This window comes from Neolamprologus multifasciatus, chromosome 7 (assembly GCF_963576455.1).
Source record: "Neolamprologus multifasciatus chromosome 7, fNeoMul1.2, whole genome shotgun sequence".
Classification (NCBI taxonomy): domain Eukaryota; kingdom Metazoa; phylum Chordata; class Actinopteri; order Cichliformes; family Cichlidae; genus Neolamprologus; species Neolamprologus multifasciatus.
In genome coordinates, this window is record NC_140445.1 from 28,574,519 (window position 1) to 28,602,166 (window position 27,648).

Sequence of the window (27,648 nt, forward strand, 5' to 3'; positions counted from 1 at the left end):
CTACCGAGCCATTATAACTGTCCCACTTAATTATCCAACTAATGTTTCATGAGGAGAGCATAAATGTCAAAAACATGTAAAAATCTGGCTTTGAGAGAAATTATTCATAAACACACACACAGGTCAAACAGGCGAGCAATTTGCACTTTGTTTTGCTTTGATTTCCCCTGATGCATTTCTTTTTCCATGTTCTTTTTACTTTTGCTCTCAATTGCCACTTGATCAGGATTAGGCATTGAAAGCTACTTGGCTAGATTTTGGATAAGATTGTGTTTTTGACTTAAATGTGCACCTTTACAATATTAACCCCGCATGTTGAAAAATGATGGGTTCCCATTGGATTTAAATATCGTGGCAGTAGGTCTATGCAGGTGCTCAATTGTAACAGTTGGAATGATGGGCCTGGCTCGCTACTCCCAAAACCTGGTGTGTCATGGCAGAGACACCAAAGGATACCTAGTGTGCATATCTGAAAAAATTGCCTTGAGGCCCTGATAATGAGAATGGGCTGCTGGGCAGTGATTTTTATCAATATCTTTGGTATATAATCTGCTCCCTGCTGCTTTACTTGTATCTGAGGAAAAGGACTAACAGCTGTAGTTGTTGATTTTGAGGACTTGTTGCTTTTTTGTGCAAGTAAGTTTAACACAGGATTCAAACCCCAGTGTCAGATTATAAACCAGGCAAACAGACTTCTTGTACTTCTTGGTTGCACACACTGTATATGTACTGTTTTCCATAGACATTAAAAACTGCTATTGTCCTCAAATCCTCTGTAATTAAGAATCCCCATCAGAACAGAACATAACAGCAATTCTACAAAGAGTAAATAATGGCAACACTTACATGGAGGTATACCAGATCTTTACAACACTTATGTATAGAGGAGCAACTGAGGACACACATATGGTTGAGCCCTGGGGTGGACTGACTGGGCTACAGTGAGAAAGTTAATCCTAAAACTGAATGATCAAAGAATCTGGATGCTGTTTTGGTGCAGCCTGCTACTGGCACTGGCACAGTCTGGTGCACACAGCATGGATTCATGGATCCATCCTGTCTAGTATCAGCAGTGCAGATTGAAATTGGTGGTATAACAATATAGCCAATGATTTCTCAGCACAAACAGTGCCTGTCATTACTGGCCAAGCATTTGCTGGATTCAAGAGTATCAATCAGCCAATTAATTCTACACCTACATAATGCACCATGCCTGCAAGCATGTACAGGTTCCAACAACATGACAAGGGCTTCTTTATAAAGGGCCAAGACCTCAACTGGATGGAGCATCTTTGGAATAAAGTGAAATAGGATTTTAACAGCATGAATGCATCACTGGGATTTCTGCAGGAAACTGTGTGATATTATCAAACTAACATAAACCAAAATCCCTGTGGAGGATTTCTGTCACCTGTTTTGACTGCCTTAGAGTTCTGCTTCACAGGCTGCTCTAGAAGAAAAAAAGATTTACTGTACTGAACATTAGTTGCTAAATTTGGATACACAGTATACACTGCCTATTTATGTAATAGACATACATATTTTATCATTTCACCCTGGATTGCTTATAGAACAATATCCTCTGTTTTAGTGGCCTACAAAGGTTTTTTTTATATGTTGTTTCCACTGCTTTGTTACTTTATAGGGAAAATGATTGAACGGTAGTACACTCCAATAAATGAGAACAAATTTTAAAGCAGAGATCAACCTACTACACAATAAACTACTGTTTTCAAGGTTTCAAGTGCAAACTGGGCACTGGGATTATTTTCAAAACAAACAGGAATGATTATAGCAAAACAACAAGTGCAAAGAAAAAAAACAATCAAACCCTCGAAAACAACAGAGAAATAACAATGTTTGTTGGACTGTTTGCGAAAAAATATCTTACTAAAAGCAGGTCCTATTTCCCCGTCTCATCTGACACTGACGTGATATGGGTGTCAGTGATAGTTTTTCTGTTTTTCAGGGCTGTCTGTTTCATGTCTCTGCTTCGGCACTTGCCCTTTGAAGTGATTATCGCGTCAGATGTCAACACTGTAACAGGGAAATGCTGGCTAGATTCCTTAATCTTACACTCAACATGTGGCTTATGTGCTGTATTCACAGTACGGGATGTATGAGAGTATTTGGTCATATTTTGGGTATTATGTTGCTGGGTGACCCTGGCTCAGGGGGTTGGGAAGCTCATCTGTAACCGGAAGGTTGCCGGTTCGATCCCCCTGCTTTCTCTGTCACTTTTGTTTTTCTCTGACACTTTACTCTACTGGTGTTGGCCAGAGGGGCCGATGCGATATGGCAGCCTTGCTTCTGTTGTAGCTGTGGCTACAACTGTAGCTTGCCTCTACCAGTGTGTGAGAGTGAATGAATAGTGGATTTGTAAAGCGCTTTGGGTGCCTAGAAAAGCGCTATATAAAAATGCAATCCATTATTGTGTGGGTGAGTGGGTCAAAGATGCTTTTTTTGTTGATGCTTGGTCGCCAATACTACAAATCCAGTCCTCTGTTATGATGGCTATAATTATTTGTAACTATCAGGATAAGGAAAGCAGTTTTGCAAGTGTTATCATATCTGTTATTATATAATTTTTATTGGAATCCTTACAAAAATAATCCACAAAACACTTTGTTGTATGCCTCATAATAGAAATGTCTTATAATATTATTTATTCAAAAGTTGCTCTTTTGCATTTTCTCACTAAATATAATTTGAGAAGTTAAGCATGATTCAACTAAACCCCAAGTGTTATTTTCATGAGCAGTGTGTGCCTAAAACAGTATTATTACCTTTATTTAACCAGAAAGTCCCACTGAGATCAAATCTCTTTTAAAAACCGAGATAATGCTATACATACATTCATATGTGTCCAACCGTTCCATTCTGAGTCACACAGGAAGAAGAAAGTAAAGGTAATTATTGGTACTTGGACAGAGAATGGTACAAAAGTGCCACTGAAAAATTACCTATTATTGCTTTATAAAGAAAAATAAGTTTTTTTGTTAATGGGCAGGGATGGCCAGCCCAACAAATCATAAAAAATGCAATGGTGAGTCAGACTTTTCATTTGCAAAGAAAAGTAGCTTTCCTTAAAAAAGTGAATCTATACTTTGAGCTTCATAACTAAGATCACTGATGTGTATATTAACACCGAGTATCGAGTCACCCGTCCAGCCTCAAGTGTCGTCAGCTCGAGGGTCCGAGGGGCCCGTCCAGCCACCCGTCTCCGCTGGAGGGTCCGAGGGGCCCGTCCAGCCACTTGCCTCTTCAGCTGGGGGTCCGAGAGGACCCAGCCAGCACATCGTCATGTCTGCTGACGGTTCTGGTGAGACCGTTCAGCCACCACCGGCTCCACCGCCTACAACCTCAACATCCACGCCGCCTGCAGCATCGCCGCTGCCAGCTGCAGCGCCTCCATCTGCGGCTTCCACGCCGCCAGCTGCAGCCTCCGTGTCTTCACCCACGCCGTCGCCTGGTCCAGCTTCAGCATCATCACCCACGCCGTCGCCTGGTCCAGCTTCAGCATCATCACCCACGCCGTCGCCTGGTCCAGCCCCCGTGCCTTTATCCACGCCTGGTCCAGCCCCCGTGCCTTTATCCACGCCTAGTCCAGCCTCCGTGCCCCCCGTGCCTTCATCCACGCCTGGTCCTGCCTCGTCTGGTCCTGCGGTTGCCACACCGCCGTCGGAGCCAGCTCACCTGTTCGCCTCTTCCGGCCGTTTTCCGGGCCTCTAAGTTGGCATCGTGGCCTTCAGGGACGGCCCCCAGAAAGAGTTCGTACTGTCACGGTTCCCAGTAATTTGAGTTTATTATGTTTTGGTTTATTTTTGCATCATGGATTATTCTTTATCTTTCTCTGGTACTTTGTGTTTCAGTTATCTTGGTGTTTTGGATTGTTTTCTCATTCTCTTGTTGTGGTGATGATGTTTATTATTAGAGTTTCATGTTTCTGTTTATCCATGCTTTAGGAATTGTGGTTTCATGTATTGTTTGAGTTTCATGTATTATTTTCTGTCCGCCCCTCTGTGTCGAGTCTGTCTTTGAGTAGTGTTTCCTGTTTTATTGTGAAAGTCTTTGTCTTAGGTTAGTGTGTGCAGCTTTGTTCCCCCTGTCTCATTAGCCCTGATCTCTCCCAGCTGTGTCTCCCTCCTGTTGCCCATTCCCTCATTACTACCCTGTGTGTATAGAAGCCCTGTGTTTTCCCGTGCTCGGTGTCGCGTTGTACCATCAGATCATGCCTCTGTGTTTTCGTGTCAGTTTATGTTCAGTACCATTGCTCAGTACCATTGCTCAGTTTCATCTTTTGTTTTATGCCAGCAATAAAGCTGAGGTTTGAGTTACAGTTCAGTGTCTGAGTCCTGCGTTTGGATCCTCCTCTCCGCCTGCCCGTACACAGAGCCCTGACATACAATTCCAACTCATGATTTTTGCAAAGGTGTTTGATATCAATCTCCCCCTATCTCTTGCATCCTCTCCTGTCACACCAACCCTCTCTGCTTCCTCTTTCACTCCATTCATACATCTCTTACTCTTTTACTCCAAACTCTTTTGTCTCCAAATCACTCCACTTCCTCTGATGTACTCATTTGTAATCTTGTCCATCCTGGTCACCCTCAATAAAAATCTTAGCATCTTCATCAGCTCTGCCGCTGTCCTGTCTGATGCACGCTTTGCAGGTTTTCTGTTTAACTTTTTGTAGCTCACTGTTTTTCCCACACTGTTAGAAGCATTGCCGTGTCAGTGTGCAGTGATGAACACTACGGCAGTAATATTTTACAGTTTTTTGAGATTTAATTACACTGCAATCAAAAGCAATTAAATGTCTGTGCTACAACTCCCAAAATAAGAGTGGTGTTTTTTCCATATACGCATCAGTGACAACAGAATTAAATCATAAATCAGTTTCTGACAGAGGCAGCTGCCATGCTGACAGAGGGCACATATAAATGATAGAACTGTACTAAAAAGCAGGAAAGAAAGAGGGGGCAGCATTTGTAGCACATGGTTGTCATGGCTCAACACTTCACCAATAATAACAGAGATCATGTCTTCCAGGGCCTTCTGGCATCACTCTCCTCTTCCCTGATTTCAAACTAGCAGCTGTTTGTTCATTTTGCTCAACCATCTATCAGATCTCAGACTTATTAGGTGTCAGGAACAGTGTGCTTAATCATCACTGCAAGTCTTGTTTTCTTTGTGTCGTTTTGAAAAATGAAAAACAGAAAATGCAGACCTGACTTTATTCCAGGTGATTAATTCTGCTATTGCTGCTTAAGCTAGGCTTGGGATTCGCTGACTGATCCCTGTAGGCAACAGTGATTACAGTATTTCCACTGTTTGCTCACTCTATCATATGTTCATGCTTTCAATAGTTTGTCACTGCAATATTAACATTAGATTGTTAATGAATGGCAGCTAGATGAGAACAAAGAATAGCTCTCAGTGGTACTGAAAACAGGTGAGCTTGATCAGTTGGTAAACCTCCTGAAATAGTTATGTGCTGACATTTTGGAGGAACTGCTTGACTAACATTAATTTCGGATATTTTTCTCCTCCGTTTGTGCTATTGAGTAAGTCTTAACTTTTCTGTGTTACTTTTACATTGAGTGTATGTGCTTAACACATCAACTGATTACTCCCCCGGTTTAGTTCAGTCATTTCATTAAAAAAGTGCACAGACTTCAGTGAACAAAAGACATTTTCTCTGCCATTTTAATTAACTTACCACCATTTATCTGTTTGTTTATATCTCTTTTTAGTGATGTTTAATATCACAGGCCCCAATCTAGTCAAATCTTTTGAAAACTTTGACATAATCTCCTGAAGACATCTGTCATTTATCCTTGGATTATACAGATATATGAAATACCACATTTATTTACAGACCAGTCAATGACAAATACAAAAAGATTGTAAGGTTTTTTCACCTTTCTTTGTTGAAATTGTTTGTTGCTCATTATAACATTATGAAACCCAAAAGCTTTTACTGAAGCTGTTCAACTAAATAATTTGCACAAATGTTCTTTCAACTGAATCGGCAGTTTTCGAAACAGGAAACTGTGGTCCCATAGATCCAGTTCTTCCTTAACAATTAGAAAAGAACAGATGATGCTAATTAAAGTCAAACTGCATAATCATTGCCCTGAAATATTCCCAGCAATACTCGGTTACAATGTGGTGTTTAAATGATGCTATTTTCAGTTATATTCACTATTCAGATCTAACTTGACAAATCAAAGCCTATTATCAAACAACAAGCAATGCACTTTATAGCAATAGGGTTTTTAACTTGATTTCCCTAATGTCTGTGCATTTTGAAGAACTATAATGAGCCACATGACTGCAACAGCAGTGTATTAATACAAACACTGCTTTTAAAAGCTCATTTGATGTGTTACGGTTGGTTGTGTCATGTCTGTCGTGCCTCTAGTATACAGTGGTTATGAGTATATAGTCTTCTGTTTCTCTCTTTCCTCCTGCCTTCATACCTGCCATAATCATTGTTTTGGAAAGACACGACAGCAGAAAGGACTTTTAAATGGATAGATTTAATAAATAGAGTTCCTCAGCATTATAGCCCACCTTTCCTGTAGCCCTGAGCCGTTACTAGCTCTATTGCCTCTGGGTACAGACAGAGCCTGGGGACTGTGGCGCCACACAAACACCATTATCCTCCGTCAGCTCTCCTCTCATCTTCTTATCCTCCTCTCTCTCTCTTAGCCATGCTCGTTTACCCCCACCCATCCTTTTCTAGCCCAGGTGGTGGACTGTGAAATCATATCCTCGTTATTGGGCCTTCTGTACGATGCCTTGCAGCATCCTGGGCCAATCCACACAAGTGATCATTTCTCACAAACTGTTGGTGGGGGTGAAAGAAGAGGAGAAAGCAGTGCGGCTGGAGGCTTAATGCTCTCAATGTATCTCACATCTGTGCCTGTCAATGTTGCTCTAGAACAGAATGGGAAGAATAATATGCATGTCACCTACACAAAGCTGGGCAACAAACAAATTGCAGTGCATAACAAATTACCAAAGCCATTTGGTGACATTATTTGTATGACAAAGCGTGTTAGCTGAACAGACTGGGAGACCTATAATGAGATTTAAAGAGGCACATTGCGTAACGCCAAATTATCTTGAAACACCAACCTCCAATTTTCTCTGTAAGTGAAAATTAAAAAGAAGAGAAAAGAAGAGGAGGGGTGGCGAACCCAATGGCGAACGCAACTCTGGTTACACTTAAACTGTTAGATGAATCAGATCAAGAAAATTTACCTGACCCCCTGTGTTATTATTCTTCCCTTAGGGGCTACAGGTTAACTCAGGATTCTGGCCTTAAGCTCTCAGTGTTTGTCAGTTCATTAAAGCCAAGACAGGTTGCCTGCTTAACTTGGACTGAACAGAGTCCAATTATTTCCCAATCAATACTCTATACAGGTACCTCATTGTAGCTCATATATAATCAATTTGCCACAGAGCATTACAGCTAAACTTCACCTCTTTAGCTTTTACACAAAACATGCTTTCACGCCTGTCACAGGGAATTGAGCCAATGTGCTAAATGAATTCTTCAGCTAAATATTCCCAACAGCATCAGCTGTGTAGAGACAGCATATGCTGGCTGCTTTGTACAAACAATAATAGAGCGTGGGACAATAGATCATTTTTCATAAAGTAAAAGTGAAACACTACTCAAAATCTATCTTTTCAGTTCCAAACACACACCTTATCTCAGCTGAAAGGGAGGCTATATATGAGGTTTTATTCCTGTTAAAGGAGTAAAGCAGAAATAGTGAGTTTAATTTTAATGTGTGGCATGTTTTCATGCTTAAAAGAAATATCAATAGAAACATCTTAACTTGTGATCTGTCAACCGAGTCTTGTGGCAGTTTTTGATACAGTCACAACCTGCAGTCTATTGATTTTGGTTGCTGGACACTACTATTGAGTTCCTCATAACAAATCTGCCATCATCATTTCACGTCGAATTATTATCTCAAATTTTTGATTTAAGAACTCAGAAGTTCAATTTATTCCCTTCAATTATGAGTTCTTTTGTCAGAAGTATGTGTTAGTATTTTATCTCTTGTCTAATTATTGTAACTCCCTACACCTCTGTGTCCGACTGTCTCTTTCAACACGATTGCAGATGGTGGAGAATTTGGCACCTTGACTGCTGACAGGTGCTAAAAAATATGGGCACATCACTCCCGCCCTGCCTTCTTTGCATTGGCTTACTCTCCATTTTAGGATTCAGTGTAAGATTTTACTCATTGTTTTTAAGGCTGTTAATGTGCAGCCTCCAGCTTATACTGCTAGTATTATTTGCTCTCTCAGATGCACTGGTAAAGATCTCTTACATGTTCCAAGGGTCACAGCTTGAGCAAAATGGAATTATTGGAAGTCCTTACCTTACAATAAGGTGACTGGCGTAACACAAGAAACATCTCGTGATAGGTAAAACCATTGAGCTCTCTCAGGACCTTCACAACCTTATACAGTGGAACCCCGACTTACGAAATGAATTTGTTCCCAAGGGTCTTTCGTAAGTCAAAGCACCCATCGCACCTTTTGAGTGAACGATAGGCTATAGGCTAATTGCTAACGGCAACAACAAAACGTCGTTCCAGTGGAACAGCGAAGCACAAGTACGAAAGCCAAGGGGGTTGTCACATGATTCGGAAGGCATTGTGGGCATTATAGGCATTCTGGGCTCAGCCCAGAGCCAGCGGATTTACCCAGGCATTTTGCTGTAACATGGGCAGAAATATTGCGTTAAGTGCCTTTGTAACTTGAATTTTCCGTTAAATGGGGTATTCGTAAGTCGGGGTTCCACTGTAGTTGCAAAACATACTGAAGGCATTGGTCAACAAGAATGCTGAAAAAAAGGATGCTGAAGCATGTTTAACCTCCTAAGACCCGAACTCTTCCACGACGTGCATTTTTCATTTCTCTCTGATATTTGGGCATATTGGGGCCCGATGAATGTAAAAACAAAGAATTAGCAGATTTTTTCTTTTTTTACCTTTTTTTAAGAAAAATAAGAGCCACATATGAGGATATTCATTTAAAATATTGATAGAACAGAGGCAGTATAATGTTCTTGTAAGTGGATATGAGGCCCATGTAGAGCAAAATTGAATATTTTAGTCTAAATAACCCAAAATGTGATGTTCACATATGTGGACGCCAGGTCCTAGGAGGTTAAACTGAAAAACATTTAGACAAGCCTGTGAAATACTGAGAGAATATAGTCTGGTCAGATGAGACCAAAATTTAAAAGGCACTGCACATCACCCCACAAACACCATACCAGCAGTGAAGTTTGTGTGCTTAGACAAGCACACATCTAAAAATGCCCAGCTAGTAATCTAACCTAAATCCAATTGAAAACATAAGCTAAAGCTCAGAGTTCATAGACCACAGAACCTTCAGGATTTGAAGACTGTTTATGTGGAAGAATGGACTAAAAACATGTCAATAGCACCTTTAGAAATATATTCACCTAGAAAACTGGTGACATGTTGAATACTTGCTTTAACTGCTATATATTGCCTGTGTCTCCCTCTGTTGTTTGTCGTGCCCTCCCTCATGTAATGTGAGCCTCTGTCAGTCAGTTCCAACCCTGCTGAGTTACTGTTTTGTTTCTCCACCGTTTATGTTGTGATTTTGACTTCACATCTGTCTGACAGTAGTAGCAGTTCTTTTTTTGTTGTTTTGCTTTTTCATATCAGTAAATATTTCAGTTTCAATAGGAAATATACTTCAAGTCAGAGGCAAATATTGTTTGTACAAAAAGCACTATCACACCTTTACGTTCTTGGTTTCTTTTGCTAAGCCTAACCCATAGATTTGCTGCTTGAACACTGTGGCATTTGTGGTTCACATCATCACCCCCTCTCCTACTTAAACACTCACTCAATACTCTTTGACGCATATATTACGAACATCTGTTGCAACTTTACAATAACGATTAAGTAATATTCCTAGAACCTTAGAAATGCATTTAAATACCATTTTCTAAACTTTAGTTTTTAATGATTCCATAGTTGATCAGTAAAATCATGACTAACTAAATGTATTACCTATAATTTTACCGTTATTAATTTTTAATTAATTAATCATTTTTTAATTATTTTGATTGTTATGGTGCATCTAAAATCCAAATTTTGTTTAAATCAGTACAATCTGGTGACTTGACGACAAGCAATAGATCTTTTAAAAATCATGGTTAAGCACTTATCTGACTACAGGATAAAATGATCTGTTTTTGCTGCTTTACCAACGTCACTGTGAAAAGGTAATGGTTAAATTCAGAAGAAGAGGCAGGCTGTTAACAGCAAGGAGGTGAACAGGAGGAATTTCTGTAAGTTCTGTGAAAATTCCTCTCTGCAAGACCACAACACTTTTAAAGACTTCTTCCTTTTGAGGATGCTGCACATCAGTCACTTGCCTTTTTGGAGTTTAGCAACTCCACTGCACAACAGAGGAACCAGCAGGATACAATTGTGCACTCAGCCTTAAAAAAATCATGGGCTGTGAGCTGACTATCATCTCTGAGCTGACTATCAGCTCCTAGGAGACCAGCTTTTTGTGTAAAGGAAATTCACAGATACCAGCAAAAATAGGAAATATAGCAAATGGGTCAGCACTCACCATCCTTCTCCCCTTGGGGAAAAGGCTTCAGGCAGTAATAAAAAAGAAGAAACCTACTCATTTCATACCATGGCATTAACAGAACAGCTACCCAGATGATGCATCAGCAAAAATAACCCAAATTTCAGTTAATGTCTTTTCATAAGCAGTGGAAAGATTCTGAGAAGGGAAGGTGACCTGAAATTTGAATTTATTCAGCCTGGTAAACTCTTTCTAGGAGAGTATGCTCTATTCATATTGAGAGAGCATTTTCCTCCTAAACTTTTGAGACTGAATGACCGTATAAACTGTAAAATTGTCTTTTTTATTAGCTTTGACCCGTCTCTCTTGGGCTACTTGGTCAATCCCACCTGGAGAGCTCTACAGACCCATTAAAGCAGCTCAGCAGAATCAATGAAAAGCAATCTTAGCTCATACCACAAAAATAATATGACTTTCTAAATTTAATCAGGAGATTCAGGGTTTATCTATTTAGACTGACTTCAGCATCATTGGTTAGATATTTCTTCTATGGCTAGCATATGTTGGAGTTTTGGACACAAAAAGAAGTGCTGTATAGAAAGAAGTGCTACAAAAGCAGGAGAAGTTTTAGCGAACAGTAATTATTGTAGACAAAAAGAATTAGCAGGTGAACGAAGGTGAACTTTCTGTATGTGCCTTAAATAAATGTCAGAAATGGTGTGTAGTGAACAGTGTTGGGGAGTAACGGAATACATGTACCGCCGTTATGTATTTAAAATACAAAATATGAGTATTCTGTCCCTCCTGTTATTTCTAAGGTATGTTTTTTATAAGTTTGTTATATGGCGGGTCATAATCATTTGTTCTGTAATTAACTGTTGCAACGTGTCAGAAAATATGTTTATTCTTGATCTTGTCTGGGCAAAGCCTGCCATCTAGTGGGTTGACAGGGTAGCGCCGTGTTAGAGTGCAAGCAGTGGTTTTCTCCCAGCGCTCGACAGGGGAGGTCCATTTCTCTGTGTCTCTGTAATTTCCTGCATCTGACGCCCTTGAAAAGGCATAATCTGTAAGTGTGGCAAAACGGTTTATTGTTCTCACTTATTAGTACCTTGTTCAGCAAAGTAATGAGTTTCTTGTGTGTTTAGCGAGTTTGTTACATTACTAGCACAAGCTAGCTGTTAGCCCTTTGTTTAGCCTGCTAACATGAAGCATACCAGCATGTGGTGTTAGCTGTATCTCTTGACATGTGTTGATACTGAGATTGTGTAGTGATTGTTTACATAAGTCAACAATATTTAATGTAATCTTTGTGTATTTGTATGGTATGGTGGCCCCTAGAGACAAAGCACGTACAAACTCCAAAACACCTGCAAACTCCAAAACACTTGCAAAATCCAAAACACTTGCAAAATCCAAAACACTTGCAAACTCCAAAACACTTGCAAACTCCAAAACACATGCAAACCCCAAAACACTTGCAAACCCCAAAGTACATGCAAATTCCAAAACACAACGGAAGTGCTCCAGGGCGCTAGGGGCAGTGTTGAGCTTTTGTTACCTAGTAACTACACAAGCCAGGAGGTACCAATGACCGGATTTGGGGTCTGCAGCCTTAAAGGCCGCATTTTAAGGCCGATTACGTCACAGCGACATGACGAAGGCTGTCCCAATTCAAAGGCTGCTCGAAATGCGGCCCTCAAATGCGTCCTTAATTTCCCTAAATTTTAAGGATGGGTCGGTGTAGCCTTCATGGCCCAACATATCCCAGATTTCATAGCGCGTGGTGGTGTGGATAATTTTGCCGAAAAAAACGGCGGAAGCGGAGCCGCCGAAGAGTAAACTTTCAGAAGTAAGTACTGAGTATTATGTCACTTATTTATGCACAAATGTTTTTATAATGAAGAACATTAAAACATTACTGTTGGCCACATGTCGGGAAAGTTATGTGACATTAGTGACGTTTGTACTAACTTGGTTTTAAAGCCTTTACTTCAAAATATATACGCCGTTCAATAGTTGACTTTAATCTTACAGAGAATGTGATGATTTTATGGATAATTAAAGTCAGTCATATATCCACAAACACAAAAAGCTGAAAGTCAGTGATGCTGCTCGGCTTGCAGTCCTGAATATCACGGCACAAGCAGGATTCACTGCACTGTTAATGTTAGCTCTGTTATATTGCTGCCCCTGTTCGGTGGCGTCGAGCCAAACGGACTTTAACGTGTGTTTGAACGAGCTGACGGTTCACTCGTTAAGCTGAAAGAAAGATGCTTTAATCACAGGAGTCACACATGTGTCCACTGTACCATCTGGGAACTCTTCTTGTTTCGTAATAACACAATCCTCCTTCGTTTGTGCTGTTTTGTAGCAGTGTATACACCTGAGACTGTCACCTGTCTGTCTGTCCTGCCCTCTCTCTCTTTTTCTTTCTCTCTGATTGTGTAATAAAAGTATGAACATGTATTTATAAGTTACACTTGTGTTTGAATCCTGCAGCTTATCACGCATTTGATTTCCATGTGTGACAACTGCAAGTGTCCAGAGTGAGGACAGACTGAGGGACCCACTGCTGCACATCATCTGTGAGGCTTTGCACCCCTGATGATCCACCAGGACAAACTCAGCAGTGTGTGAGGAAGAGGAGGAGGAAGAGCCAGCAGCAGCTGACAGATGGAGAGAATAGACAGACTGTTCCCTGTTTGTGAAGGACTGCTAGGAAAGTTTAACATAACTAATTGTCTGTCCTGAATCAGTCTTATTAGGTAATGTTCCAATAATTTTATCATTCCAGTGTTTGCAGTGTGGGAGAAAGTACTCAGGGCCTTCAAGTTACACACTATGAAAGGCAGAAACAAGTTTAATATTCAGAAACCTAAAGTATGTATCAGCAGCTGAATGGACCTAAAAATAAATGTTTGTTTCAGTTCTATGAAGCTTTGAGTATTTTGGATTAGTAGCAGTGCTGTGTTTTGTGGAGATACAGAAATTATTTTATTGCTGCCATATAATCTGCATCATTATAACTGCATTGATAACATTCTTTACAGCATTATTTCATCTAATAATATTTCTCACAGTATTGATATTGCATTAAAGTTGTTTATTGAAGATGTCCATTTGAGGATCCTTCCATTATGTTAACTTTTATTACAAGTACGGTTAGAAGTATTTCATACACATTGCATATTTGTGCTTATTTCGAGTTGATGTTCGGTTCATTAAGGGTCTTAAGCTTCACTGGCGTGACTGTCCAGGTGATACATGCTGAGGGAAACTGGACCATAGAAGGATAACTGCAATGCATGCTTATAATACATATAACACTTATAATCTAGGAATGTGTCAGGCCTGAGGCCTTAACTCATTTGGTGTCTTACTATATTTTACTCTACTTGGCAACAGATGACCAGAATATATAATTAGCCCCAGAGGTCCTGAGGGCTCGAAGTTTATTACCTTGTATGGAAGATGTTATAGAAAAGAGAAGTTCTATGCCTGCTTATAGCTATTAAAGATGTACAAGATGTACGATTAACTGTGACTAATGTCTGGAACCTATTTTAATCTGTAATTGACGCCATGGGGGGGGGCGTGTACCCCACTGCTTTGTAAGTATCCACAACATGTATTTTGGTCAGAAGACATATGCTGATGTTTTCTCCGGGCTGTTAATGAACTCATCGTTTGATTGCACTTTTCTGGGGCCTTGTCTCACTGCTCTACATTGATCAATTTCGCGACAGTTTGTTGCATCATATTGCTGTAATTGTTTATATGCTTTATATATTCTGAGGTAAGTTGATCTACAGTGTTACATCATATTCTATAAGGATGTTATGTGTTTGTATACTTTCTACCCAGTTTGACCCATTTAGCAGAAGTCAGCCTGTTTAAGGCTCTGATATCTATTCTGTATGACTTAAAGCAGTTATGACATGGTCTGATTTTCTCACCCAATAAAGGAATATTCAATATATCAGTCTACTCTTCATTTTATCAGAAACAGTTATCACAGCTCATATAATTTCTTTTTACACATGTATGTAAGCAATGAGCCAAATTTAGTAATGCCAACATACTGAAGGAACAACATTTGTCTCTTATATATGATACACCTATATATGCACTGTCAAAGATACTTGTCTTTGAGTGAAGATTTAAGGTGATAAGACATATAAATAACTGCAACTTAAATCTGTACTGAGGCTCAGTATTTGACACAGAGTTCATGTTCACTGCTGTAATAGCTAATAATGATTAATATAATAACTATAATATTGGCCATATTATATTTACATTACCAAAGTGATATGACTTTAGTCTCATGAACAACATTAGCTAATTGTTATTTACTAACTAATCTTAAATGACTGTTCAGTACAGAAATGAAGCCCAAAAATCATGTTTTACTGTCCTGTGGTCTCAACCTCAGATACTTATCAAATCACACAAAGCTCTTGTAGAAACAAACAAACAAATGAACAAAATATGTTTTCCTTCATTTCTGTCAAACAAAGTTGTATGACACGTTTCCAGCGGTTAGTATCATGGTTGCTAGGCAACCTGAGAAGCGCGACAGAGACTAGACCGTCCCATACAGACAAACTTGCCGTTTATTTTGCAAATCAAGCTCAACACTGCCCCTAGCATCCTGGAGCACTTCCGTTGTGTTTTGGAATTTGCATGTGCTTTGGGGTTTGCATGTGTTTTGGAGTTTGCAAGTGTTTTGGAGTTTGCAAGTGTTTTGGAGTTTGTACGTGCTTTGTCTCTAGGGGCCACCGTAGTATGGAGAGTGAATACACTGTATTCTGTTTCTGTTATTACAGTTTTACAAAAAGAAAAATAAGGATCAGTAAAGCTCTGAAGAATGCCACGCAGTCTCCTGAGTGTTTACTGAAGCCATTTAATGTTTAGCTCTCTGCATAAGCTGGATAGAGACATTCAGCTGAGGGCAGAAGAGTAAAAAGATTGTCCACGCATCAAGTGCACTGCCAGGATCCTGAGACACTCCACTACAGCTGCAAGGGTCCTAGAGGCTGCAGTTCTGGACCAGGCAGAGTCTGTGAAGCCACCAGACATTCCTGCGGCTGTCAGTCGCACTCAAGAGTATGTAGATACCCACTTCCACAACAACACTAATATGGAAGGTGAGTCAAAACACAGTAGAGAGCAAAAATGTGACTTAGACAACACCCACACTACAGGGCCGGACGTATCAGCAGCAGCTGCGCGTGGGTACCGCCCCAGTTCTCCACCCGTTTGGCAGCCCAAACTTCCACCTCCCCATTGGTCCAACCATGTTGGAGCAGCCACACCACAACGACAAGCAGATGTATCAGACCTCACTGCCCTCCTCTCATGCTGTGACCTACTGACAGCAGGACTGACAGTGTTTGATAACAAGCCAGAGACTTATCTAGCATGGAGATCTATGTTTCACAATGCCACTGAAGATTTAAACCTAAAGTGCAGTGAAGAACTTGATCTGCTCACTAAGTGGCTTAGTGGGGAGTCTCTCCAGCATGCTCTGAGAATCAGGGCTGTCCATGTTAACAATCCAGAAACAGGTCTTCAGCATTTATGGCAAAGGCTAGACAGGATTTATGGCTCATCGGAAGTTATTGAAGCTTCTCTGTTCAAACGCCTGGAGAGCTTTCCCAGAGTTACTCCGAGAGACAATCACCTTCTTCAGGAACTTGCAGATCTCCTCCTGGAACTTGAAGCAGCAAAAAATGAAGGATATCTACCAGGCCTCAGCTTTCTCGACACCCCAAGAGGCATAAACCCAATTGTGGAAAAACTCCCACATACCCTGCAAGAATCATGGATCAAACAGGGGTCCAAGTATAAGAAAGAACACAGAGTGCACTATCCGCCTTTCTCCTACTTTGTTCAGTTCGTGAATAGCAATGCTGAAATAAAAACTGACCCCAGCTTCATTTTACAAAATTACAGCGCTGGGCACATGAAGATAGAAAGGCCACTGGTGAGACAATCACATTTTAGAGCCCCGCTAACAGCAAACAAAACACAGGTTGGCACACCCAGCAACAAATCTAACACTCACTCTCTTGATCCCGACAAACAGTGTCCAGTACACATGAAGCCCCATTCACTTGCAAAATGTAGAGGGTTTAGGATGAAAACACTGGATGAGCGGAAAAGTCTGCTCAAAGGGCTCTCGATCTGTTACAAGTGTCTCTCATCAACAGAACACAGGGCCAAAGACTGTAAAGCTGATATTCGTTGTTTGGAGTGCAAAAGCAATACCCACATCTCCGCCATGCATGCCGGGCCACCCCCTTGGACAAGTGGGAGCTCTGTTTCTACACCAGAGGCACACGGCGGGGAGCCAGACATCCCGAGCTCCACAGTGACCACATCTAACTGCACTGAGGTATGTGGACAGGGACAACAAGGACGGTCTTGTTCTAAAATTTGCATGGTGAAAGTATATCACAGCACAGCCCCTCAAATGAAAACGAAAATGTATGCAATTTTAGATGACCAAAGTAATGTGTCACTGGCTCGTTCTCCCTTTTTTGACATGTTTAATGTACATGGTGAAGCCTTTTCATACACAATGAAAACATGTTCTGGCACAATGAACAAAACAGGCCGTAGAGCTCACGGCTTTGTCATTGAGGGTGTTGATGGAAAAGTGTCCATACCACTACCAACACTGACAGAGTGTAATCAGATTCCTGATAACAGGAGTGAGATACCCACCCCAGAAGCTGCAGCTGCTCATCATCACCTAGCTCACATAGCCGCACAAATACCCCCTCTTGATCCAGAGGCAGATGTTCTCCTCCTCTTAGGCCGTGATGTAATTCAGGCTCACAAGGTTCGACGCCAGGCAAATGGGCCCAATGAAGCACCTTACGCCCAAAAGCTTGATCTTGGATGGGTAATTGTTGGAGATGTTTGCCTCTCGGGAGCTCACAGACCCACAGTGAACTCCTACAAGACTAACATACTGGATAATGGCCACCCCAGTTTTCTCTCTCCCTGTGGCAACAGAATCTACACAAAGGTGAAGATCACAGAAGAATGCCCCCTTTTTGAGAGCACACAGGTCAAAGATGAACTGGGCAAACACATCTTTCAACAAAATACTGATGATGACAAAATGGCACTCTCTGCAGAAGATAAGACGTTTCTGAACATTATGCACAAAGAGTTTGCTAAAGATGATGCAAATAACTGGGTCCCCCCCCTGCCCTTTCGTCATCCCCGACGTCGCTTACCCAACAACAGAGAGCAGGCTCTCACCCGCCTCATGTCCCTACGGAAGACATTAAAGAGAAAGACGGAGATGAAAGATCATTATGTGGAGTTTATGAAAAGGATCTTCGACAAAGGTCATGCAGAAACGGCTCCCCCTCTCAAATCCCACCAAGAATTCTGGTATCTCCCACACTTTGGTGTTTACCACCCCCAAAAGCCAGCAAAGATCAGAATAGTCTTCGATTCAAGCGTCCAGTTCGAAAATGTGTCTCTGAATCAAGTGCTGTGTAAAGGCCCAGATCTCAATAACAGCCTTGTGGGCATGCTTCTCAGATTCCAAGGTGTCCCACATGCTGTGATGGCCGACGTGGAGCAGATGTTTCACAACTTCACGGTCAGAGAGGACCATCGTGATTATCTGCGTTTCCTGTGGTTCCACGATCACGACCTGGATGGAGAAGTGGACGAGTTTCACATGACAGTCCATGTTTTTGGGAATTGCCCGTCCCCCTCAGTTGCTATCTATGGACTCAAGAAAACTGCTGTGGAAGGAGAGAAAGAATATGGCAGTGATGTAAGGGAATTTATTGAGCGCCATTTTTATGTAGATGATGGGCTAAAGTCATTTCCCTCTGAGACCCAGGTGATCAACGTCCTTCACAGAACACAAAGGATGCTGGCTCAGTCTAACATCCGCCTTCACAAGATCTCATCCAACAGCCCTGTAGTCGTCAGTGCCTTCCCAAGTGAAGATCTAGCCACAGGCCCGCAGGAACTCCAACGTGGACAACACGCCCCACTCATGCAACGCAGCCTAGGGTTAGGCTGGGACCTGTCGACAGACCAATTGTCATTTCAAGTTGAAATCAATGACAGGCCTTTCACCAAACGTGGTGTATTGTCAGTCATCAACAGTTTGTATGACCCACTTGGCTTCGCTGTGCCAGTCAGCATCGAAGGCCGCTCCATTCTGAGACAGATTTCTATGGACATTAGCGAATGGGATGCACCGCTGCCGAGGGAGAAACAGGACAAGTGGCAACAATGGAAAGATTCCCTAAAGCACTTACAACAGCTCAAGATCTCCCGCATGTATACATCCATCTGACTATCTGAATCTCAGAGAAAAGAAATGCATGTTTTTTGTGATGCATCCACAAAAGCTGTTGGAGCCGTCGCTTACCTAAAACTCACAGCAGGCAATGGGCTCAGTGAAGTTGGGTTTCTTCTTGGAAAGGCCAGGCTGGCTCCAAAACCAGACATCACAATTCCAAGACTGGAACTTTGTGCTGCTGTGCTGGCTGTAGAAGTGGTGGAAATGGTCCAGCAGGAGCTTCACACTACTATTGATGAGGTGAACTTCTACACCGACTCGAAGGTGGTCCTTGGATATATTTTCAATGAAAAAAGACGCTTTTATGTGTATGTGCATAACTGTGTGGAGCGCTTTAGGCGTTCTACCCAGACCCACCAATGGCATTACGTACCCACACAGCTAAACCCAGCTGACCATGCCACACGAGCACTGCCCGCTGAGCATCTGTCTCACTCTACATGGCTTAGCGGACCTGCCTTCCTTACAAATTCAGGCCAACGACAAATACAGAAAGAACCTTTTGACCTTGTTTGCCCTGAAAACGACACCGAGCTGCGCCCAGATATCGTATCCTGTGCCACCTTTCTGTCAAAAAAAGAGCTCAGGACCACAAGGTTCGAGAGATTCTCAAATTGGAGTCGTCTGCTGAAAACTATTGCCAGACTGCTGCACATTGCCAAGTCCTTTAAAGGCGAAACAGAGAGCGCATGTCGTGGATGGCACAAGTGCAACAGCTATGCTACAGAAGAACAGCTTCAGCAGGCCAAGGTTACTATCATTCGTGCAGTTCAAAAAGAGGTGTATGCGGATGACATCAAACGCATGGAGCATAGTGAGTCCATCTGCACACAAAGCCCACTTAGCAAGCTGAGTCCTTACATAGACGCTGATGCAGTTCTTAGGGTCGGCGGCCGGCTCGCAAGAGCTCAACTGTCAACAGATGAGACACACCCCATGCTCATTCCCAGTAAACACCACATAACCCAGCTCATAATCAGACACTTTCACGCCCAAGTATGTCATCAGGGCAGACACTTCACCGAACGTGCAATCAGAGCTTCAGGTTTTTGGATTGTGGGTGGGAAAAGAGCCGTCAGTAGTGTCATCTTCAACTGTGTCATATGCCGCAGATTAAGGGGCAAGCAACAAGAGCAGATCATGTCAGATCTACCAGAAGACAGAATGTGTACAGACCCTCCTTTCACGTGTGTGGGCCTAGATGTTTTTGGGTCAAGCAGAGGCCAAGAGATGGGCAGTGATCTTTACGTGTATGAGCACTCGTGCCATACATATCGAAGTGATAGAAGCAATGGACACTTCATCTTTCACGGGAGGTAAGCGGAAGTGACGGTCAAGGTAAGCGAGCGTAACTGACATCAGACGCCGGAGATTTTGGCGGAAAATTAAAGCAAATGGTAGTTTAGATTTGAACAAATTCCTTTAAGCTTCAGTATTACCAAATACACTTATCAATTGTCTCATAACTAACACTATTTGTCTAAATAATCTCCAACACCCTGGAGAACAACGGGGAGAGTTTAGAGGCTCTCCAAGATTATATTGATCAGTGCTTTCAGGATCTCGTTATGAAGAAGGCCCAGAGTGCAGCTTCCCCGGCCAAATCTGAGACAACCTCGTCGAAAAGACAACGCCCGGCAGATTCCCCCGGCACAACATCGCCAGCCGGCAAAGATATTGCCGACATACTGGAGTCAATCGACAAGCGATTGTCCAGTTTCGATGCAAGGCTGTCCTTGGTAGAGATTCTTCACCGGGAATTTAAATGCTTGCGAGAATCCCTGGAATTCAGCCAGCAGCAAGTGGAAACGCTCGCTGCTGAAAATGCCACGCTAAGGGAGTCGGTGAAATCTCTCACAGAAAATGTTACCCAGCTCAATAGAGAAAATAAAAAAATAAAAGAAACGATTATTGATCTACAAGCTCGTAGCATGCGTGATAATCTGGTATTTTCTGGTATTCCAGAAGCCGCTGGAGAGGACGCGGAGACCACGATAAAAAGCTTCATCAAAACCCACCTGAAGCTGCCGGAGGACACGGTGAAGAACATCGTCTTCGATAGGATGCATCGCCTCGGCCCCATTCGGGCTACGGCCGGGAGACCACGTCCTATCGTGGCCAAATTCGGCCACTTCAAACAAAAGCAACATGTGAAAAGCCGCGGCAGGGAATTAAAAGGAACGGACTTCAGCGTGAACGACCAGTTCCCCAAAGAGATCTTGGAACGACGCAGGGTCCTCTTCCCAATTCGACGCGGCTTCATCCAGAAAGGCTCCCGCACTGTCATCGCTGTGGACCGGCTGTACGTGGACGGACAGCTCCACCGCGACCCCAACATCACTCCGTGGCTGTATTAACTTCACACCAGATAAGAATCCGCTACACCCTTTCCCTATCCACTCACACTAACTTGCATTAACATCTGTTTAACTTACCGGTATCAAATCGCATCTTAAATGTGATTTCATAGCAGTATTAACACCGTCACTCTCTATCAGTGATTTAATTGGAATGTTTACGTTTTCTTTTCTCTCTTTTCCCCCTCTTGTTTTTATGCTGCTCACCCTTGTCCTTGGTTTCTTTCTTTATTTCTTTCACTGCTTCGATCACCTGCTTCCACACTCATCCACAAACAACATCATTTATTTCGACACATACTCACCGCACGATCACGCACAGTCATGCGCTCAACGGCAGCACATTTACATCAGTCAGACAGCGCACACAGACCTACAGGATACACACACTTAAGCCAAGTGTACTCATATTAGTAAATATGCAAACACATAGTCAGACTCAGGGAGCATCTCGCCACACATTTTTTCTCTCTCTCCCTCTCCTTATTTATGAACAAGTGATGTATTCTCTCCACCTGTCTAAGCGACACAGAGTACACCCCTAGTTATTAGAGGTGGGAATCACCATACACCCCACGATACGATATTATCATGATACTTAACTCACGATACGATATTATTGCGATTTTTTTATATATATATATTTTTGCAATATTCTGAGTATTGCAATACGATATTTTATGATTTATCACATATTTTTTCTACTGCAGAATTTGTCCATGAAGGTAAACTTTATCAATATTCATTTTATCTAATAATAAAGTCTCACACTCAGTCTTTCTCTCATGTCAGTCAGTTTTATTGCTGACGAAGGACAAAGTGAACGGTTCTTATAACAGTCTAGTAACCAACTTAACTGAACGTAAGTATCTGGTACAATTATAGCTTAAAACAAAATATAATTTTACATTAAATAAAAAAGTTTTAAATTTAAATAAAATAAAACATTTCTTAAATTAAAATAAGTAAACTGTCCTGTTTGTTGCTGCCCTAAAAAGTTAAACACAATTGGACAGTGAAGCAATGTCAGCATTCTTGCTCAGAAAAAGGAGCTGATCAACATGTTGCTTCGTTTTGCTGTGACGATGTCTCCAGCGGTTGAGAAGACTCTTTCAGCCGAGACACTAGTACCTGGGATACAAAGGTATCTTTTTGCCAGAGTGGCTAGGAAAGGATAGACTTCCTCATGGGATTTCCACCAGCTTAGTGGGTCTTCTGTGAGTGCCAGTGACGTGACCTCCTGGTATTTTTTCACCTCCTCCTCAGCTGTGGCAGATAATGATTTTGGTGGGGCTCCAACATCACCATAAGTCTGACCAAGCAAGTCTGTTAACCCACAAGACTTCCTCATCTTGGCTGGTATGAGAGGGGGTCTGGGATTTTGTTCAGTCTCGTCAGGTTTCTCATGATGTTCATGGGCTTCTGGCTCACAGATGGGCTGCTGCCTCTTTTCTTCCTGTAGAAAACCCACACACATACAGAGAGAGGGAGAAAATAAATATTTTATATCTTTTAGTATGCAGTAATATGTTAGCAAATTATAATTAATGTATTTAATTGTTAAATAGAATATTACCAAAATGACAAAAATATCACCGATCTACTAATATTGTAAGTAAGTTATTTAAATTATAACACCAGAATTTTTGCTTACCTGAAGGGTTATAGCCTCAGCAACCACTCTGGCATAGGTTTCCTGTCTTTCCTCCAGTGACAGGAACGGCAGGGTTTTAAAGCGTGGGTCGAGAGCTGATGCTGTGTAGAGGGTGTTCCTCTCGACTGTGCTGGCATATCTCTTCTTAAGGTCTTGACTGATACTTTGCTTGATGTTTCTGACCAGCGCTGTGTCACCAATGTTGTCTTGGGTGTCATGCAACAGCTGTGCTAGCAGTGGTGCTACGAGAGACAGAGTAGGATTCTTTTCCTCAGACATCACAGTAGTCGCAACTTGCATTGACTTCAAGGCCCGGACAATTTCTTCAGTGTTCCCAATATCCGTCTCATTTAGAGTAAAGATATCTGTGCTACTCTTTCTGATTTCGGGAGACAGCAGCGCTGCACAAATCGCAGGTTGTTGTTCAAGGAAACGCTGGAGCATGTCATAAGCACTGTTCCATCTCGTGCAGACGTCGGTCTTGAGCTTGTGAGTCGGGAGCTGTAACATTTTCTGTTTTTGCTCCAGAGCGTGGTTTGCCACTGTGCTTCTATTGAAAAACCCAGTTATGCGCCGCACTCTCCCCAAGACCCTGGCTACTGCAGGCAGGTTTAAGGCTCGTTGTGATGCCAGATTGAGCGTATGTGCGAAACACTTCACATGCAGGTATCCCGCTAGCTGAGTGGCAATTGTCATATTAGAAGCATTGTCAGTGACAACCACCAGATTTTTGTCGGCAATCCCCCATTCCTGTGCTGCATTTTGCAGGAGATTTGCAATGTTCGCTCCGGTGTGACTTTCATGTAAATTTCGAGTTTGGAGAACGTAAGACAGCAGTTGCCAGTCCGCTGTGAGATAATGAGCTGTTATAGTCACATATGAATCCACAGCCCGCGAGGTCCATGCGTCGCAAGTTAATGCAACCCTTTCTGCTGTGCTCAAACTTTCCTCAACTTTACGCTTCACATCTATGTAGAGATTGGGTACGGCTGTGTCCGCGAAAAAACGTCGTGATGGTATCACATACCTGGGTTCCAGCGTCTTGATCATGTAAGAAAAGCCCTCGTTTTCCACAATGTTGTAAGGACGCAGGTCTTTGCAGATGAAGTACGTGATAGATTGTGTTATTTTCTTAGCTCGCTCTGAATTGGGAGATAGCTTTGCTAAGCTAAGAGTGTCCAGCGTTGGTTGATCTTTCAGTGGAGCTGATTTAGAGCTAGCTTTCCCGTCCGCGGTTAATGCTATTTTTGGATGGTGCCGTGTAAGATGGGCCCTCATGTTCGTAGTATTCCCAGAGTACTTTATTTTCATATGACACACCTTGCAAATCCCGTGTGTCATATCCATCTCATTTGTTCCATCCTTGTTAAAAAATCCAAAGTACTCCCAGACGTTTGATTTAAACGCAGATGGCGCTTTCCTGATCTCTTTCTCTTCCTCCATCTTTGTTTGATCAATTTTCCCATGTGCTCACCTAACCTCTGCTGACCTCACTAAAGAAAAAGCTCAACCGCACCATCTGGTGGACTGGAAGTTTTTGGAACAAAATATCGATGTCTGCTGTCCCTGTATCGATACATTATTGGCAAACAAAATATCGCGATACTACGCAGTATCGATTTTTTCCCCCACCTCTACTAGTTATGCACAGACATCTATGGGTGCACTAAGATTCGTTACATGGAATATAAATGGAGCTGGCTCCAGAGAAAAGAGGTTAAAAATATTTAACCAACTCAAAAAACTACAGGCAGATGTTGTCCTTTTACAAGAGACCCACAGACCTCTTAGAGGTTCGAATGAACTTAAAACACCTGAGTTTCCTAATGTGTTCTCAGCTTGTTATAATTCTAGACAAAGGGGAGTAGCAATTTTAATCCATAAAAAAATTAATTTCACAGTACTCGATACAGTTATAGATCCAGAGGGCAGATTCTTAATCATTAAACTATCTATACTTGATAAAAAGCTATGTATTGTAAGTGTATATGGTCCAAATGTTGATGATCCCTCATTCTTTCAAGGTTTTTTCAGTGCACTCTCTTAACACTTAGATGGCACACTTGTGCTTGGAGGCGACCTCAACCTTGGACTAAATGAAGAAATGGATAGGCTCAATACAGCAGGAACTCAGCGTAATTGGCAGTCCACAAATATAATCAAACAGTATATGAGCGACTTTGGTCTTTGCGATGCATGGCGCTCCCTTCACCCCACCAGTAAGGAATATACTTTTTTTTCACATGTTTGTCACTCCTACTCTCGTCTGGATTATTTTTTGGTCAGCAGCTCACTGCTGAGTGACGTTTCAGACACTGAGATTCACCCTATAGCTGTCAGCGATCATGCTCCTGTATCTTTAACACTAATGCACAAGAATAATACTATGCCAAATAAAAACTGGAGATTTAATACATCACTGCTTAAAGATGAAGACTTTATTAAATATTTTAAAAAAGAGTGGACTTCATATTTAGACTTTAATGACACTCCCGGAACATCAGCTTCTGTTTTATGGGAAGCAGGGAAAGCTGTGATGAGAGGTAAAATAATTTCTTTCTCATCACATAAAAAGAAAACAAAAATATTCAGGAATTAGAAAAAACCATCAAATCATTAGAAGAAGCCTACGCGTCCCACCAAGATCAGGAAACATTGAACAAAATACGCAAAACAAAACTAGAATTAAATGAGATAATTGATAAAAAAAACAAAATTCTTAGTACAAAGACTACGCTTACAAAATTATGAACATAGTAATAAATCCGGTCAATTTCTAGCAAACCAGCTAAAAATAAATAAAGAAAAAACAACTATATGTGCTGTTCAAGATTCATCTGGGAACACAATATATGAACCGAAACAAATAAACAACATTTTCAGGGATTTCTATAAAATGTTGTATTCACCACAAATAAACCCATCTAAAAAGGAAATTGATCAGTTTTTAGACAACATAACTCTCCCAAAATTATTAGACTCTCAAGCAATGGCACTGGATTGGCCACTGACATCAGGTGAACTCCAGGAAGCCCTGATAAGTATGTCCAATAATAAGGCTCCAGGTCCAGACGGCTTTCCTGCAGAATTCTACAAAGAATTCTGGACGATTCTAGCACCAGTTTTTTACAGAACGTTGTTAGAAATCAAAGAAAAGGGCAGACTTCCATCAAATATGAATTCTGCAAACATTAATCTCCTGCTAAAACCAGGCAAAGACCCTGTATATCCCTCAAGCTATCGTCCAATATCCCTTAGAAATGTAGACCTCAAAATAATCTGCAAAGCTCTCTCGAAGAGACTAGAGAAAATAACCCCCCTCTTAATTCATCCTGACCAAACTGGTTTCATAAAAGGTAGGCACTCATCAACAAATACACGTAGATTACTTAATTTGATAGACTACTCATACAGTAAAAACCTTGAAACTACAATATTTTTCTTAGATGCAGAAAAAGCGTTTGACAGAGTTAACTGGAAATTTCTATTTGCAACTTTACACAAATTTGGTTTTGGATCTTCTTTCATCAACTGGTTAAAAATATTATATAATTCCCCAACAGCTTGTGCCAGAACAAATTACCAGAAATCCTCCAGCTTATGTCTCCTGAGGGGCAACAGGCAGGGATGCCCACTCTCCCCTTCACTGTTTGCAATTTTTATCGAACCACTAGCAGCAGCAATTAGACAGAATTCAGCAATTAAGGGCATAAAATGCGAGAACGTGGAACATAAAATCAGCCTTTATGCGGATGATGTGTTACTCTTTCTCCAAAATTCACAAACCAATATCTCTGGGGTGATTGAATTGATAAACTCTTTGGCAAGAATATCAGATTACTCAATTAACTGGTCAAAATCTATAGTCCTTCCGATTAATTGCTCCTTCCATAATTCCTCTTCTACTCCACTGCAATCGGGAAATATAAAATATTTAGGTATTAATATTTCTCCCAAGCTTGCAGATCTAACTAAATTAAACCATACCCCACTTTTAAAGAAAGTAGAAGGTGATCTGGCTAGATGGAAATGTCTACCCATATCACTCATGGGAAGGGTTGCTGCTATAAAAATGATGGTATTACCATTATTTATTCTCAATGATCCCAACTAAACCGCCGCAAGATTGGTTCAGATCTCTAGATTCATATATGTCCACATTCCTTTGGAAAAATAAGCCCCCACGTATAAGCTTAAAAACACTACAAAAGACCAAGGATAAAGGAGGATTAGAACTACCTAACCTTCAGCACTACTTCTTAGCCAACAGGCTTCAGTTTATCTCAGGATGGCTAAAACATACCCTCTTAGATGAACCTTGGCTAGATGTAGAACAAGCACTTTGCAATAATCTAGAGATTTCAGATCTACCATTTATCAGCTCAAACATCCAACGACATGAATGCTTCAAAAGCATCAACATCAGCTCTTCTCTGACAGCATGGTGGGAGTTTCTGAAGTTGACAGAGTCTTCATTAATCCCATGCAAACGTACACCTATCTGGAACAACCCTGACATATTACAAAACAATAATATGATAAACTTTTCAGATTGGAGTGGTAAAGGAATCAAATATGTAGAACATATACTAGAAGGAACAGAATTTATTTCATTTGACAGACTAGTCCCACAATATGGGATCAACAAGAAAAGATTTTTAGAATATCAACAAATT

The 27,648-nt window shown here is 41.4% G+C and overlaps 1 protein-coding gene across 1 annotated transcript; it reads right to left on the bottom strand.

The window, feature by feature from the left end:
• Positions 1 to 22,357: 22,357 nt before the first annotated feature.
• LOC146514486 (E3 SUMO-protein ligase ZBED1-like) lies at positions 22,358 to 26,523 on the bottom strand. Its single transcript, XM_085167700.1, has 2 exons — positions 22,973 to 26,523; positions 22,358 to 22,774 (listed from the first exon to the last, which is right to left on the bottom strand). The coding sequence occupies exons 1-2, from the start codon at positions 24,413 to 24,415 to the stop codon at positions 22,358 to 22,360; spliced, it is 1,860 nt and encodes a 619-aa protein (XP_085023826.1). The 5' UTR covers positions 24,416 to 26,523.
• Between the last annotated feature and the right edge of the window lie 1,125 nt (positions 26,524 to 27,648).

Bases quoted from the DNA above. Each gene is read 5' to 3' on its own strand.
- LOC146514486 (XM_085167700.1), bottom strand. From the start codon at position 24,415: ATGGAGGAAGAGAAAGAGATCAGGAAAGCGCCATCTGCGTTTAAATCA. The intron at 22,775-22,972 runs GTAAGCAAAAAT...GGTTTTCTACAG, and splicing joins CTGAGGCTATAACCCTTCAG to GAAGAAAAGAGGCAGCAGCC.